Below are 16134 nucleotides of genomic sequence, written 5' to 3'. Positions count from 1 at the left end.
GCACTGTGCCAGCCCTCTCCCGCCTTTGCTGCCACATATCTAAGCATCTTAATTCCCTTATCAGGCATTATTTTAACAGGCTTTTAGTGTCGCTGGGGAGAGGATTTGTTAGGATCACTCCATGCTCAGTGTGGGGCAATGTGGAGACAACCATCCATCACCCTCTGTCCTCAGCCCAGATGTGCTGTCCTGGCTGGGGGACACACGAAACTGGCATGGTTTGTCCCCAGATCCATGGGGACTGATGCATCCCTGCAAGAAGTGTCACCATGGTGCTAACTGCTTGGAGAGCAACTGGGGGAAACTGGGAATGGAAGATAAACGTTTTGTACCCACATGGCACAGGGAAGGTTGACACTGGGGACACTGCCAGGAGGAGTATTTGGGGCTGGCAGCTCTGAGGTGACCCCAGATGTGCTGAACCCCTGTCCCAGGGAGGAGAGGGCCAGGAGGGGGCTCTCAGTGCAGTGTCCCCAAGACTGTGCAGTGTCCCCAGGGCTGTGCAGTGCCCTGTGTCAATGCAGTGTCCCCAGGGCTGTGCGGTGTCCCCAGATAATGAAGCCAGCCCAACACAGAGAAGCAGCACAGTAGCATCCCTAGGGATGAGCTGAACTTGGATGAAGCTGGCGGGCAGTGTTGTCCTACTTCCAGGGCTGGGAGCTTCCCAGTGGGTTCACTGGCCTCAGCAACACCCAGGTACTGTCCCCTGTCCCTCTGTCACCCTGCTGGGTGCTGGCAACTGGGTGCTGTCTTTCAGGACAAGGCTGAATCATTGCAGGGTGATGCCAATGGCAAAGACTCTCCCTGTGTGATTTGGGGCAAGAAGTCTCAATATTTCCAGCATTGTTCCCTCTGCTTTCCAGGTTTTCCTGTGCCCAGGCAGTTTCCCACCCTGGAGTTGCAGCCAGGGCTAGATGACCCAAGCACGGATCACGCCGGAAAGCTGATGCAAAGTTCCCCTCCTCCTCACCCCAAACCTTTGGGAAAACATTTTCTTCCAGAAATAGGGCTGGAGAGGATGTCAACGAACAAGGGGCCTTTCATCCCCGCTGGCACTGCCGGCAGGGACACCGGGGCTGCCAGCGCTCTGTGCCTGATCCTGTGCACTCAGCTGGGAAAGGGACAGAGATTTTCCTACTTTTACATCCTTCTGGGTTTTTCTCCCTTCTGCCCACTCTGAGTTAGATCTTGCAGCTCCCTCTGTCATCCTCTTCCCACCCCGGGGAATGGTGACTTTGCTGGGTGTCACCGAGACCTCAGGTGCCACTGCCACTCCCATACAGCTTTGTGCAGCTTTCCCTGCCACCATCCTGTGGAGCAAAGCATCCTGTCCCTGTCCCTCAAGGACATCCAGCCTGTGGGGTGGAGGACCAGGGGGGTTTCAGGGTCCAAGGATACCCCGGGATGAGCAGGAGGCTCTGTCCGCAGTGCCCAGCTACAGCCTCGGGCACAGCCCAGGGGTGATGGGGGGCACTCGAGGGGCTGGGGACACTCACCGCAGAGTGGGTGCCACCATCACCTCCCTCTGTCCCAGCCTTCTCCGAGGACCAGCCCTGCAGCTGGAAACCCTCTAGGATTCATTTCAGCTTGGTGGGGACCCTACAACTGGACCCCTGAGGTCACCCCCTTGCATTTAGGAGGTCGTGGGGACCCTTCTAGAGCCAGCCCCCACCCCCCCTAAGCTGTGGACTATCCCTCCATCCCTGCACACCCAGAAAACCAGGGACCCCCAAAGCCTGGCAGCCTCCCCCACGCAGGGAACCCCTCTTCGGCCCCGCTGCATCAGAAGACCGCAGCAACAGGGGCTCTCGGCGCAACGGAGCTCCCAGCAGCCGGGGACCCCCGTGCTTTCTCCCACACCCTTGCGGAGCCCCCTCCTGCCCCACCCCGCAAGCGAGAGGCACTCCCGGGCAGCCCAGGCCCCTGTCCCCCGACACCGGAGAGCTCCCCTCGGTAAACCGTGCACCGCCCGCAGTCCCCTAACTCCCGGGACCTCCACTTCCCTCCGCCCCGGGGACTTCCTCCCCCTCTCTCCTGGTACCGGATATCCCCCTCCTCGAGCCCCCCGATACAGGAGACCCCCCCCCCACCCCGTAATTCCCGGTACCGCCCCTCTCCCCGAACCCTCCGGTACGGAAGAAAGAACCTCCTCCCTTAACCGAGCGCCGCCCTCCGCCCCCAGCTCCCGAGACCTGTCCCCACCTCTCCTGTCTCCCGGTACCGGAGAATCCCCCCCGCCCCCTCCCCAATTCCCCGGAACTCCCGGGACCGCCCCCCCCCCTCGCTGCCCTCAAACTTCCCCGCGGCACCACCGCTCGTGTCCGCCAGGGGGCGCCGCCGCCCCGCCCGCCGTTGCCGTTCCCGGTACCGGTGCCCCCCCCCCCCTACCCCGGGCGGCGGTGACGTCACGGCGGGCGCGAGCCGCCGCCGCCGGTATTTGAGGCGCGGGGCGGGCGCGGGGCCCCGCTGCGCCCCCGCCGCGCCGGAACCGCGGGCGCGCAGCGGCGGCGGCGGCCACGGCCCCGCCGCCCCCCGCCCGGTCCCCGGCACCGGCCGCACCATGCGGAGCGCCCGGGCGCTGCTGCTCGCTCTCGCCCTGCGGGTCTACGCTCTGGACACCGAGACGCCCGCCGGTAGGAACGGAGCGCGGTGTGCGCGCCGGGGAGAGGGGGTCCCGCTCGCTCGGTACGCTTCCGGGGCCCCGCCGCCCCCGGTGCGCGGAAGGTCCCGTCCGTCCCGCCGCCACCTGTTCCCAGCGGAGGGTCCCCGAACCGCCTCGGGACCCCCGTCTTCCGCGGAACCACCGGGATCCCGCCTCCCTCCCCTCCGAGCACCGCCGGACGCTCCGCCGAGCGCCCGCGGCTCCCGCTCGCTCGTGGTACCGGGGCCGCCGTCCGAGGCTCCCCCCTGCTCCCGCCGCGGCCCGGGAGGGAAAACTTCCCACAGGGGAGAGGAGCCCTCATGCCGGTGCCCGGGGGCCGGAGGGATCCCGGTGGTTTCGCTGGGGGCCCCGACGGGAAGCTGGGGACCCTCCGGTAGGAACAGGTGGCGGCCGCGGCGGCTCCGGTCGCAGCCTCCCGGCTCTCGTTGTGCTGCGGGGGTACCGAGGCAGTTGTACCGAAATACCGTCGATCGATTAATTTGATTAATTTACATACTTTTTCCTCCTCCTGAGCACCCCGGGACCCCCCAGGTAGGGGCTGGGGAAGACCTAGTGCGGGGGGACGACGGCTCGCTCCGATCCCTTCGGGAAGCTGGAACGGGCTTGGTTGCTGCGGGGAATGGGAATTTGGGGCTCCTGAGGTGCTACCGCGGGCTTTTTGGTGGAACGGGGAGTTGGTGCCTCACTCCAAGGGGTCCCTGGTGCTGTCACCCCGTCTCCTAGGTAATGCTGATCACATTAAAGTGTATTTTTGCCTAGTTCTTTGGTTTTTTACCTTTAAATCCAAGCTGCTCACCTTCATGCAGTCCTTACGGTGGTGCATTGATTTTGTGTTTTTGGGTAGTGGCATTTCTCCAAAGATTACAAGTAGTGACACCCATCAGCAGAAAACAAGCGGCGGCTGACCCGTGCGGTGGGGGATGGAGACGCCATGGGTGGCGGGATGTGAAGCTGTTGAGGCTCCCCCGACTTACGCAGGGTGGGGGAAATGGGGAGGGAATGGGTTTGTATTTTGGGGGGGAGGCTGTGTGCTGGGGAAGCTGCTGCTCTGAGCTTCGGGGCTGAGCAGGGGGTGATGGGGAAACTGAGGCACGGAGCTGCTGGGGCTCAGTGCTCTGCTGGAGTAAGGGGCCTCTGTCCCCCCGGTTTCAGTGGAGCAGTTTGGGGTTTGCTCCCCAGCCCTGGTGTGTGATGCTCTGGTGGCTCTCAGGGCTGAGCTGCCGCAGCCCGTGAGGGGCTGGAGAGGCAGTGCTGGGGAGCACTGGGGACGGGGGAGCTTTGTGGGGAGGGTCCCCTCCTGATCAAACCCTTTTCACTCGGTGGGTTCCCTTCCCTGGAGGTCGGCATTGGCGAAGGGCAGGATCGAGCCCGCTGCCGGTGTAAATCAGGAGCGTGTTTGCTCCATTTCCCTCGTAGGTGCAGAGCGGGCTCAGCTCCGCGGTGGAGCCGAGGGGACCGGATTCGGCTGGAGGTGAGGGGTCTCCTGCCAGCCCCCCTCCTCCACTGCAGGCAGCTTTTCAGCTGGATCTGCTGTTTGCTCCTGCTGATGTGGCTTGGCTGGCTGTGGGGAGCTTGCCTGGCTCGTCCCTGGGGCTGCACAGTCAACAGGGCTGGGGAAAAAAAAATATATTTAAGTCATTTACAAGTGCTTTGGGCTGCTGGGGAGGACCAGCTGCTTGTCTCGGTGGATGTTTTCAGAAGATGTTTTTTTTGTCTGTGCCTTTGCAGAGAAGGGGAGCAGTGTGGTCCCTTCTATAGGTGGGGAGAGTGAGGCACAGGGAGGAAGTGGGTCACACCCCACAGCCTTAGGGTGTTCTTTGCTCCTTCCTGCAGCCTTCAAACTTTTTGTAGTTCCTGAAGGTTTCGCAGTGACGGAGCTGTCATTGCCGGCCCGTTGTGGCTGACCCCCGAGCTGAGCGGTGCGGGGCCTCGTGTGGTGTCAGCGGGCTGGGACCGGCACCTGTGCTTGGCCTTTGCCAGCCCCATCTCTCCTCCCTGAGCTCTTTGAGCAGCTCACGGAGCCTTTCCCTGCCGGAAGACCGTGGCCAGGAGCCGCCTGGCTCGCAGGACTCCGCGCTGGGCCCGGGGGCAGCAGGTTGTGCAGGCTCGGTATTTCCCTCCGCTTTTTGCCTCGCTCTGCCGGGCGCTTGGGGACGTGTTGGGGGCGTGATTGGACTCAGTGATGTTTCCCAACCCAAATGATTCCGTGGTGAGGTGGGCCTCTGCTTCTCTGTGTTGCCCCCCAAGAATTGAGCAGTGAGCTGCTCAGGGATGCCAGCCCGTGTCCCCCGTGCTCCCGGGTTCTTTTCCGGCGATGGGGACACAGCCGCGGTGCTGCGTGGCGCTGCTGCCGGAATTATGCGGGAGCTGTTTGCGCTCGGCTCCAACTCCGCTAGCAGCAATTAAGCAAATAAAATATTTGGGTTTGCATCTTCCACTTGGGAGGTTGGGATTGCCAGGGAGCGCTGGGCTGGGGCCGCTGGTGTCTCCGGAGGCGCTCAGACTGCCGGGGAGGGCTGGAGGACGTGGTGACCGGCTGTGGTGACCGGCTGGCGTCAGACGGGGGGGACGCTGCCCCCCAAGCGTCGCTGTCCCCGCGGGACAGCGCTGGCAGGAGGTGGCACGGGTGACCCTGACCCCGCCGCGGTGCTGCTGTCTCGGTCGGGTGAATGGGAACAGCCGAACAGACGCCGTTCCCGGGGCTGGGATTGGGGCCGGGAGCGGGGCAGCCGCCGCCTGCTAACGGTCACGGGGGCTCGGGAGGTGCCGGGAGCAGGGATCAGCAGGGGATGCTCGGGGAAGGGGGGTCGGGATCAGCAGGGGATGCTCGGGGAAGGGGGGTCGGGAGCAGGGATCAGCAGGGGATGCTCGGGGAAGGGGGGTCGGGAGCAGGGATCAGCAGGGGATGCTCGGGGAAGGGGGGTCGGGAGCAGGGATCAGCAGGGGATGCTCGGGGAAGGGGGGTCGGGAGCAGGGATCAGCAGGGGATGCTCGGGGAAGGGGGGTCGGGAGCAGGGATCAGCAGGGGATGCTCGGGGAAGGGGGGTCCGGAGCAGGGATGTCCCCGGCTGCTGCTGGGGGTCAGGGTCTCGTGCCCTGCGGGTGCTCAGGTTCCTGCCTGATGCTGCTCTTCCAGCGCTTTTCCCGGTGTTTGTTTCCCTCCACCTGGCTGTCCATGGGCTCTCACATGCCAAGGCATTTTTATTCTCCCCACCCCGCCTTCACCAAGCACATAAAATATGCGAGAATGTTACATTTTCCTTGTCAGCTTGTTTCAAGCTTCGTGGTTTTTTTTTTTTTTTTTTCCTCTTGCCTGTTCTGCCGTGCCAGGGAAGAAGCTCTTTTCCTTGTTTGCTTCTACGTGTGTTTTTACTGCCCTGGGAATGCCATGCCCTTTCCCAGAGCACCCAGACATTGCAAACACCCTTGAGGCTCCTGCATTGGGATGCTCTGGAAAATCCTGTTGACATGCCCAGCATGTGCCCAGGGCAGAGGTTTGTGGCTCCTCAGTCCTTGGCTTTCCAGTGTGTGCACAGGGACACTGGAATGTGGTGGATTTTCACTATCCATGAGGGAGAAGCGCAATTTAGGGAGGCTCTGAGTGATGCTGATGCTCCTGAATGGACTTTTCCCTCTGGCTTTGTATCTGCAGCTCCATGGTGGAGCCTGGCAGTGCATGTTTTTTTTTCTCCCCCATCAAGACTTGCAGTTGCATTTGTTTCATTTTTACCCTTTTCTTCTTGTTCCAAAACTGTTTCATGTTTTTCCTCTGGGTGCCTGGACCTGCCCTGGCCCCGGGAACAGGGATGCTGGTGAGTCACCTCCTGGCCCACAATGCACATTTTTCCTTTTGTTATCTAAACTAAGAAAAACCAGCCCTATTCCAGCTTCCCTGGGAGCTTTCCCAGAATAAAGCCTACGGGATCACGGCCCTGGGGGAGGAGGAACGCCCCATGGAAGACCAAAACAGGTGCTTGTTGGTGGCTTTAACCCCTGTCCTGCCTGTGACAACCTCCTTGCTGCCTGCTGATGGTTTTTCCCTTGACTGCACCTCAAATGGAGCTTTTCCATCACTTCATCACACAATCCTTACTCTGCAGAGGGGCTGGGAGCAACCGAAAATGCCCCATAACAATCTTCTCCTGCCCGCAGTCCCTCTGCAGGGATTTGCTGCTTTGCTTTGGGCAGTCGTTCGAGGGTTAAGCACAAGGGGCTGGAGGCAGAGGAAGGCAAATCCCTGCCGCATTCCTGGGAGCTGGGAGGTAGCACAGGCTCTGGAGAGCTTTATCGGCATGGCCCTGCCATCAGCCTGCTTAAACCTCCATAAATAAGCTTTTTAATAATCTATTATTAACATGCACTATAATTGTCTTATTAGATGTGTCTGGGAAGCTTTAGTTACTGCGTGATTAAATGTCAAGGTTCCCAAACCTATTCTCCCCTGTGACAACTTGGGATTTGCTTTGCAGCTTTCCTTGGATCCTGCTCTCCCATTCCAGCCTGGAGACTCATCCTTGTACTTGGTGAAACCGAGGCTTTCCCCTCTGCACAAGGATTCCCAACAATTATTCCCCTGGAGCTAATTGCCTCCTCGTCGGCAGCCTCAAAATAAATAGGTCTTGGAGATGGAGCTTTTCCCTTCCGCTGCAGGTGGCCTGGCAGGAGCTGCTGCTGCTTTTGCCCGTGCTGGGATGGCTGTGGGTGGGTGGCGGCGTGGGGAGGGGGTGCCAGCCTGCGGCTGCCTGGCTGGAGTCGTCCTGGGGACGTAGGATCTGCTCCTCTTTGCCGGCTGAAGGGTGTCTCTGGGGAGTGGCTGTGCAGCTGGCAGGTGCCAGAGGGACTTTCCTGTGTGTTCCTGAGCTGTTGCTTTCCTGGCTCTGGGAGCGACAGGTTCTGCACCTTGTGCCTGGATCAAAAGCCAAAGTCCAGCTCTTGGAGCTGCTGGAAGGCAAAGGCAGAGGAGCCCTTGCCTGTGGAGCAGCCTTTTCCCCCTTCCAGCACTGGGAGCTCACATGTCAGCTGCCCTTTGCAGCTGGTATTTTATGTATTTTTTTTAAATCAGGAGTGTTGTTCCTGCTTGCTGGGTGTTTGTTGGCTGCAGCTCGTTTGTGGCTGCTTGTGTGCTGCTCCAGGTCCTGCCTGGGTGTCACAGCCCGGGTCTGCAGCTCCTGCCTGGGCCCTGGCAGGGGGAACGTGTTTACTGCGTGTTTAAGGGGCCCATGCCTTGCACCCCAGTTTCTCCCAGCTGGAGTGAATCCAAGTGTGGATTGTGGTGAGTCAGGCTGGGACTGTCCCTGTTTCCTATCCCTGGATGCCTCTGCCCGACCCCGAATCTGGGTGCTGTTGCTCTGCTCGCTGCAGGAGTGGGACAGCAGAGCTCCCCCTGTGCTGTGGGGTACCAGGGGGTGCAGGGGCTGTTCCTGTGGGTGCCTGGCCACTGGGATGCTGCTTGCTCCAGAGAGGAGGCTGGGCTGCAGTGGCAATGCCAGGAATGCAATGCTCCTGCAGTTGGGGGCTCAGTGGGATCTCGGTGTGTGACCTTGACTGTGTGACAGATTCACAGCTGGAAGGAGCCTCTTGACTTGCTTTGGCCATAAATTTGTTATTTCCTGACCTTCCTGCCTCCCAAAGTGCTCCAGAAGTTGAGGAACAGGGGGAGGGTAAGGGAGGGTGCCCTTTGGCCCTTGGCTGACCCCAGGGCAGGGAATGTGCCTGCCCTGCCTCCCGTTGCCTGGGGACCCCACTGCCCACCCGGGGCACCCTGACTGGAAGTTTGGAAAGCCCCCATCCCTGGCAGGGATGCAGTGGGAGCAGAGTGTTGCACTGCAGCTGGGGGGTGGGAGTATGTTGCAGCTGGAGCAACTTCCTGAATATTTTTGTCGTACACAATTTTTTGATGCCTTTTTTAAAATTGGGCTTGAAAAATACTGGCAAATCACCCATGACAGGGTGGCTGTGCTGGCACAGCCCCCATCCCCAGCTCCCTGCAGCCTTCCTGGACTGCCAGAGGGTCCATTCTTCCCTATTCCAGGGCTGTGCTGGGGAGCCCTGAATTAACCAATAATTGCTTTGGCTCTCTGGAGTCTCCATGTGGATCCAACCTGTCCTGACATCGTTAAGTTGATCAGGATTGTGGCTGGGATGGGGCAGCAGGAGATGCTCTGAGCGTGAGGGACAAGGATGTTGATGACCTGATGAGTCTTAACGAGGCCACTGTCCCCACAGCCCTGTTCGAGACACAAGCCCTGGTGACCCCTGCTCATTTGAGCTTGTGTGCTGCTTTGTGCTGGAGGTCTTCAGCCCAATTAGCCCAATTAGCTGAGCCAAGGAGCGCATTTGGCTCTGGTGCAGCAATCAGCCCCTCAGCCGCTGGACACGCCAGCTCCTCTCAGAGCAGGATGTCACCAGGGGCGAGTGGTGGCCAGTCTAGAAGAGGAGATTAATCACTTGCTGTGGCCCAGCTGCTCTCCCAGAGAGGGGGGCTTGGCTTTGGGGCACTGCCCGGGGATCTTCCTGCTGTGTCCTGACAGGAGATGTGGGAATGGCTTTTCTCCAGAGGGAATGGAACATTGCAGCCACTCACGTATGAAGGCAAGAGCAGGTGGAGGGATGGACTACAGCAAACTGCATTCCCTTGCTTGGATGGATTTGGATGGTGTGGAGCTGGTGTGGTTTTGGGGGTGCTCTGGAGGGCTCCTCACGATGCAGCTCTGTCCTGTGCTGTGTGACCCTGGAGCCTTGGGTTCCTCCAAAAAGCTGGAGGGTTCAACAGCAGCAATTTTCAAGCCTGGTCAGGAGGTCCAGGCAGATCCACTCAAGGGTGATGTGTCCTCCAAAGTCTTTCCCTGCTGCTGGCAGCCCACCTGTGGGGACGAGGACCTGTCACAGCCCCACACACCCTTGGGTGCCAGGTCCTCATCCCCTGCCAGCACATCCTGCCTTTTAGCAGGGGTGCACTGACACCCTGGGTAATTAGCTGCATAAATGCTCTTTCCTAATTACCTGGTGCTTCAGTGTTAATTGAATTAGCACAGGAGGGTGATCCTGGGCACCCCCTGGCACCTCAAAGTCCTCACTGGGACATCTGGTTCTATGGTTTCGGTGTCAGTGGGGCACCTGCCTCTGCACCCTGTGCAGATGGGTGCTGGAGCTTTCCAGTGTGGTTTTTGGGGAAGGAGCAGCTTGGGAGTGACTTTGGAAGCCCCCCCAGTGCCAGGGCAGGCTCTGAACTCTCCCTGTGGTTCAGGTTCAGCCACTGCCCTTCTGGGGTTCTTCCGAAGGACTCTCTTATTTCTGTTATTATTTCTACTTATTTTTACTGTATTTTCATCTGTCTGCTGAGTGATAATATCCCATTGATTTTCTGCAGCCAGCAACCAGCATGCTTTCCCTGGATTATAACAATATTAAACTAAAGCAGAGCATCTCCGTGTTGGGCTATTTCTCTTTATATCAGCTGAACTTTTTATTTGGTCTCTCACCCAGGCTCCTGTCTGGGGAGCTGCTGGCTCTGAATGACATCTCTCCATGCAAGAGGCTGTCTCTCCTGCCTTCCTTCCCATGGAATGGTGGCTGCAGCTGGTGGGGAATGGGAGCTGGCATCTGTCTGGGGCAGGATGTGTGCAGGGAGGAGGTGGAAGGTGCTGGGCATTGGGGTGCCCTGGTTGTCCCATGGGTTTGCAGGGTGTTGGGTGCACTGCTGGCACTGCAGGGACTCCTCGGTTATTCCTGCTCACTTAGTGTAATCCCAGAGTTTTTGCTGGAATGGGTTGAGGGCTGCAGGTCAGGATGGATGGATGCCCAACCAGTGCTTACTGAGGTGGCTGAGCCAAATTCATGGACTGGTAAAAACAAAGCTGTTTCTTGTGGGCTTGGCTTGCCATTTCATTCCCTTTGCCGCGCTGAAGGGTGCCTGGCATGGTCCAGTGTGTTCCCCAGAGCTATTACAGACCTGCTGGGCACAGGGCTCCTTTTAATTCCTCCCGTGAGGGCTCCTGCCTTTAACTTCCCTCTCCACAGCAGAGGTTCAGCTGAGCCCTGGCACTGGTGATGGATGTGCCCATGTCACACGTTGTCACCTTCCAGCCCCACGTCAGTCAGCCCACACTGCTGTTCTTGGCTCTGCTGGTGGCACGAGAGGAGGAGGGTGACCTGGATTTTGCATGGCACTGAGCCTTATTCCTTTTCTCACCCTTTATGCCCCCGGGGCTGGCTGGCATGCTGGGCACAGTGGGGATGCTGCGGCCCCATCCCTGGGTGGGGGCTGAGGGTTCTCCAGCTCCATTGTCTGCCCTGAAAGGCCATCAATGACCCTTGGAGCTGCCTCCCAAGGCCCTCCCAGCGCTGGCACATCCTCCATCCTGGGAGGATGAGCCTCCCAGTACGGCATTCCCACATCCATCCCTGTAGAGATGCGGGACCTCCTGTGGGAGGGGAGACTGAGGGTTCTCCACTTTTTATCCCCTGCAGAATGGGGTTGGTTTGAAAGTCTTTCCCATGATTTCTGCTGCTGGTGTTGGAGTCCCTCCGGGCTTTGGTGGTGCTGCTGAGTCCTGGGGCAGCTGCTTTTCCTGCCTGAATTCATGCCAAGGGAGCATCTCCGTGTCCTCGGGCAACCCCTGAAAGCAGTGTGTGCTGCTTGGGGCTCATGGTCCTGGTCTCTCTGGGTCTCTGAGCATGTGGGGTCCTCAGCAGGGACCTGGGAGACCTGATAGTAATAAAGGAGCCAGGGGGAGAAATGAGCATTATTCCCCCTGCCTTTTGCAGTTTATTTTAATTTGTTCCCATTTTTTTTCCCCAAGGTGTCGCACAGCTCCGCAGCCCGTGAGCTGTAATTGCACAGGGAGCGATCGATAGCAGCAGGATGGAGGCTTCCAAAGGTTTCCTGCCTTGTTTTTCTTCCCATGGAGTCCAAAAGGCAGCAATGACAATGTTAATGAAGTGATGGTTCATTATTAAAGCACTTGTGCTGCAGGTTAGAGGCCTCCTGGCTGTGCAGCTCGAGGGTGTTTTTGTGCTGCAGGACCTCTCTTGAGCAGGGTTTCAGTAATGGAGCCGTGCTGGTGCTTCCTTGGGAGCAGCACTGTCTGGATCCAGGTGCAGGGCACAAACGGCCCTTGGATGGGATGTTAAATCCCCACATCCCCTCTGGGCATGGAGCTAAAACCTCCTGGCTTGTGTTCCCCAGCATCTCCAGAGCAGCCAGGGCGGTGCACTGCAGGGAGGCATTCCTGGTGCCACCTGCAGCAGGGTGATGCAGCACCAGGAGTGCTAATCCCCCTGGAGCTAAGAGCGTGTGGTGCTGCACTTGGCAGCTGGATTTGCCTCAAGGAAGGATTCTGGCAAGATATATTGTACTCCCTTTGCTTAAAAATGCATTTTCACCACACAGTGATGTATGGCACACTTGGTCCTTGCCAGAGCACAAGCCATCCCTGTGGCATTGCAAAGTCTTCGGAGTTGTATTTTCCCAGTTGTATTTGCTTTGAAATGTCTCTAATGAATCCAGATTTGCCAATTCTCTCCCATCCCTGGGGTTCCTTGGAGGCTGCTGGGGCTTGGTACTCGCTGCAGGAGATTTGACAACTCCTTGGGGACCTTCAGGTAAAAGTCTTAGAGTCTTAGACTGTCTTTAGCAGTCAAAAAAAGAAAAAAAAAAAAAAAGGAAAAAGGAGATTTATGTCTTCTGTAGTTGCTAGCAGATGGATATTGTTCTCTACTCCTGCATGTTCCAAACACTGGGGTTATCAGGCATAAGTGACTTATTATGCAAATCCTCCTTCTTAATATCTGGCTGCTCTCTCCCTGGAATTGAATTGGCCAAACCCCACACGCTCCTGGAGCTGCTAATGTTTACACATTAGTTTCTCTGGCTAATATACAAGGCTTCAAGTTGAAAACTGATGTTTCTTACAGCTGAGCAAATTATTTTTGTATTAAATACAATATTTAAAATGATTTGGAGAACCAAAACAAACTACTGGTGAGAATTCTAATGGTGCTGCTTTCCATATTCTTCCAATCAGCTTTTATTTGGGCTGAGAAATCAGTGATGTTTCTCTTGAAAGTTTCTCTTTGGCAGAAGTGGGGAGCAGGGCAGGGGTTCCTTGTCATCTCCTGGGTGTGACGCACAGGAACACTTTCAGCCCTCTGGGTATGCCAAGTGCAGCTATGGAAGGATTCAGCTCCCCTTGGGGCTGGAAGAGGTTTTCCCAGTGAAATCCAAGGGTGTTTGGGCTTGGCTATGGAGCTGCTGTTGTACCTGGTGTGGTGGGGGTCCCTGTCAGTGTGAGATACTGGGCTGCTGGCACACAGGACCCTCTCCCTGTCTGGGTTTTCCCACTGGGCTGCATTCCTCAGTGCCAAACAGCCCCAGCCCCTGTAACACCCCACTCCTGGAAACCTGAGCCCCCTGCAGATGGAAGTGATCCTGGATCCCTTCACTTTGCCCAGCAGCCTGTGGGGTGCTGTGTACAGGATCTCACTGGCTGAGAAGTGCATCTAATTTTAGATGAGTTGCAGAAGGTGCTCCCTGTCCCCCATGTCTGCCGGCACCCGGAGGGAAGCAACTCCCAGCGTTTCCTTCCTGGGGCACGTTCCCGTAGGAGTGTGCCAAGGAAAGCACCTTGAAATAGCAGCTGGGATCAGGGAGGTGGAAGGCTGGCTCTGCTCAGGGGTGCTGGGGAAGGGATGGCACCTTGCCGGGATCTGCTGGAGCTATGCTCCTGTGTCCCAGCAAACACAGCTCCCTGGGCTTTCTGCCATCCTTGGGGTGATCCTGGGCTGCCAGTGTTCTGGGATTTCACCACATCCCCTCTATGCCTTGGTTTCCCCATTTGCAGCAGCTGATTGATCATTTATTCTGTGTAAAGAGCTTCATCCTTTGGTGCAGACAAAGAGCATCTTCCTCACGTGTGTTTAAGAGGAGAGGTCTTGGGTGTGAGAGTTTGGGGGCGTGCAAACTGCGAAGCCTCTGCCTCTGTCCCTTCTCCTGGGAGGCAGTGAAAACTCTGGATTTGATGGCAGGAGAGCTCTGTTCACCCCTGCCACATCTCGGTGTGGTCAGATGATGGTTTCACTCTGCAGGGGGTTTCTGCTTGGCCACCAGGGCAGTGTGTCATGTGTCCTGTGGGTACCTGAATGCTCCCCATTTCCTGCTGAGAATTACTTCGGGTGAATGACTGGAGCTGCTGGAAAAGGCCCAGAATAAAAAAATTATCTTCACTCTGAAAGATGACCAGTGTTATCTCCCCTGGCTGGTGCCTGTGCCTTGGGGTGCTGTGGCTTGTGCTCCCAAGATGCTGCACCCCAGAGATGACCATAGGGCTGATCCAGTCCTGGCTAAGCCAGGGTAGGAGCAAAATGGGCTTTTTCCCATCAGGACTGGGTCCCCTGGGTGGCTGCACTGTATTTTTTATCTCTGGGGAAGCAGCACTTCCTAAAGTTTTGGTATGAACCCATTTTTCATAAAGCCTATCCCCATTTTGGGACATTACTGGTGTATTGTTGCCATCAGATGATACCCTACAGGGTCTTGGGTGGGGGAGAGCACAATCCTCCCAATCCCAGATGGTGCCAGGCTGTGATCCCAATCCTGCACTCCTGGCTGGTGCAGGCTGTGATCCCGGATGGTGCCAGGCTGTGATCCCAATCCAGCAATCCTGGCTGGTTCTGGGCTGTGACCCCAATCCTGCACTCCTGGCTGGTGCCAGGCTGTGATCCCAATCCTGCAATCCCAGATGGTTCTGGGCTGTGATCCCAATTCTGCACTCCTGGATCGTGCCAGGCTGTGATCCCAATCCTGCAATCCCGGTTGGTGCCGGGCTGTGATCCCGATCCTGGTTGGTGCCAGGCTGTGATCCCAATCCTGCACTCCTGGATGGTGCCAGGCTGTGATCCCAATCCTGCAATCCCGGATGGTGCCAGGCTGTGATCCCAATCCTGCAATCCCGGTTGGTGCTGGGCTGTGATCCCAATCCCGGTTGGTGCTGGGCTGTGATCCCAATCCTGGATAGTGCTGGGCTGTGATCCCAATCCTGCAATCCCAGATGGTGCTGGGCTGTGATCCCAATCCCGGATGGTGCTGGGCTGTGATCCCAATCCTGCAATCCCGGATGGTGCCAGGCTGTGATCCCAATCCTGCAATCCCGGATGGTGCCAGGCTGTGATCCCAATCCTGGATAGTGCTGGGCTGTGATCCCAATCCTGCAATCCCGGATGGTGCCAGGCTGTGATCCCAATCCTGCAATCCCAGATGGTGCTGGGCTGTGATCCCAATCCCGGTTGGTGCTGGGCTGCCCTTTGGCACAGGAGCCTTCTCGAGGCTGCTCAGTAAAAGGCAAGAGAAGCCATGGATCATGTCCCACGGTGCAGGAGGTTAAACAGGAGAGGTTTAAGTGTGCAATTAACTTTGAAGCGAGAGCAGCATAGACTCTGTGGATGAGAGAGAGTGGGGTGGGCTGTGGGCAGGCGGCCACGTTCCTCGGTGGCCACGGAGAATTAATTAGATGCTGTCCTTTGTACTTGACTGTTTGGTCTTTCTTTTCCTCTCTCTTCTTTGTGAATCACTTGGCCCTCCCCAGATTTCCTCCTCTCCATCCCTGTAGAGGGGGATGCTGGGTGGCAGTGGTGCCCTTCTCCTTGGTGAATCCATTAAGCCACCTACTTTTCTTTCTTTTGAAGAAAATTTAGTCCATCTGGTGTTTAACCCTCATGTTGGTGTCCATGCCTGTGCTCTCTCAGCATGCCCTGGTGCTGCAGTGGTACCTGTGGGGATGCTAAGCCTGCTAACAGGCTCCCTGACAAACCCCTCAAGCCAGCTTTTTTTTGCTCTCCTTCAAACAATTTTGCTTCATCTGGTGTTTAAACTCTACGTTGGTGCCCCTCTCTCTCTGCTCCCTTCCACCTGGGCTTCATCTGGTGTTTAAACTCTACATTGGTGCCCCTCTCTCTCTGCTCCCTTCCACCTGGGCATGTGCTGGATCTATGGAGGTGGCAGCAGTACCTGGAGGAGGCTGAGCAGCGCTGATCCCCATCTCCTTAGCAAATCTCTCAAACTATCTCTTTTTTCTTTCTTCTTAAAAAAATTCTGGTCCATCTGGTGTTAAAGCCCCGTGTTGGTGCTTATCCGTCTCTCCCCTCTGCCCAGGAACACTGCGATGCTGCGGGGTTTTTGTGTGGGTGTTTAATGGGGCACATCTCATCCTTGGCACAGGCTCCTCGTGCATGGGGCAAGCTCTGTGTTCGGGGTGATGAGGCACCTTTGGGGTGTTGAGGCTGTCTCGGGCACACGCCACCCCCGGGGCAGACCCCCGGCTCCCTGCAGTATTTTTAGCTGCTGTCATGTTGGGATCACACCTCCTGCGCTCGCTGCCTTCACCTCCGCGCCCGGAGCTGCTGTCACCCTGGCCTGGAGCCAGCTCAGGGAACCGGGGCCTCCTTGGTTTGTTTTTAGGGTGTATCCATACCCGGAG

General features: G+C 57.6%; 1 protein-coding gene across 4 annotated transcripts in view; it reads left to right on the top strand.

Moving 5' to 3' along the window:
• Nucleotides 1-2523: 2523 nt before the first annotated feature.
• The window catches only part of PTPRU (protein tyrosine phosphatase receptor type U), a 56754-nt gene continuing 43143 nt past the window's right edge, over nt 2524-16134 (top strand). For 3 of the 4 annotated variants that reach the window (XM_040086050.2, XM_040086049.2, XM_040086048.2), the window contains exon 1: nt 2541-2633. In XM_040086050.2, the coding sequence (XP_039941984.1) occupies nt 2561-2633 (73 nt within the window). In that variant the 5' untranslated portion in view covers nt 2541-2560. Of the gene's footprint in view, nt 2634-16134 lie in introns of all 4 variants that reach the window. The other variant, XM_040086047.2, reaches the window with a different exon arrangement.

This window comes from Hirundo rustica, chromosome 25, assembly GCF_015227805.2.
Source record: "Hirundo rustica isolate bHirRus1 chromosome 25, bHirRus1.pri.v3, whole genome shotgun sequence".
In the NCBI taxonomy this organism is placed as follows: Eukaryota; Metazoa; Chordata; class Aves; order Passeriformes; family Hirundinidae; genus Hirundo; species Hirundo rustica.
This window is presented reverse-complemented; position numbering and strand designations above follow the sequence as displayed.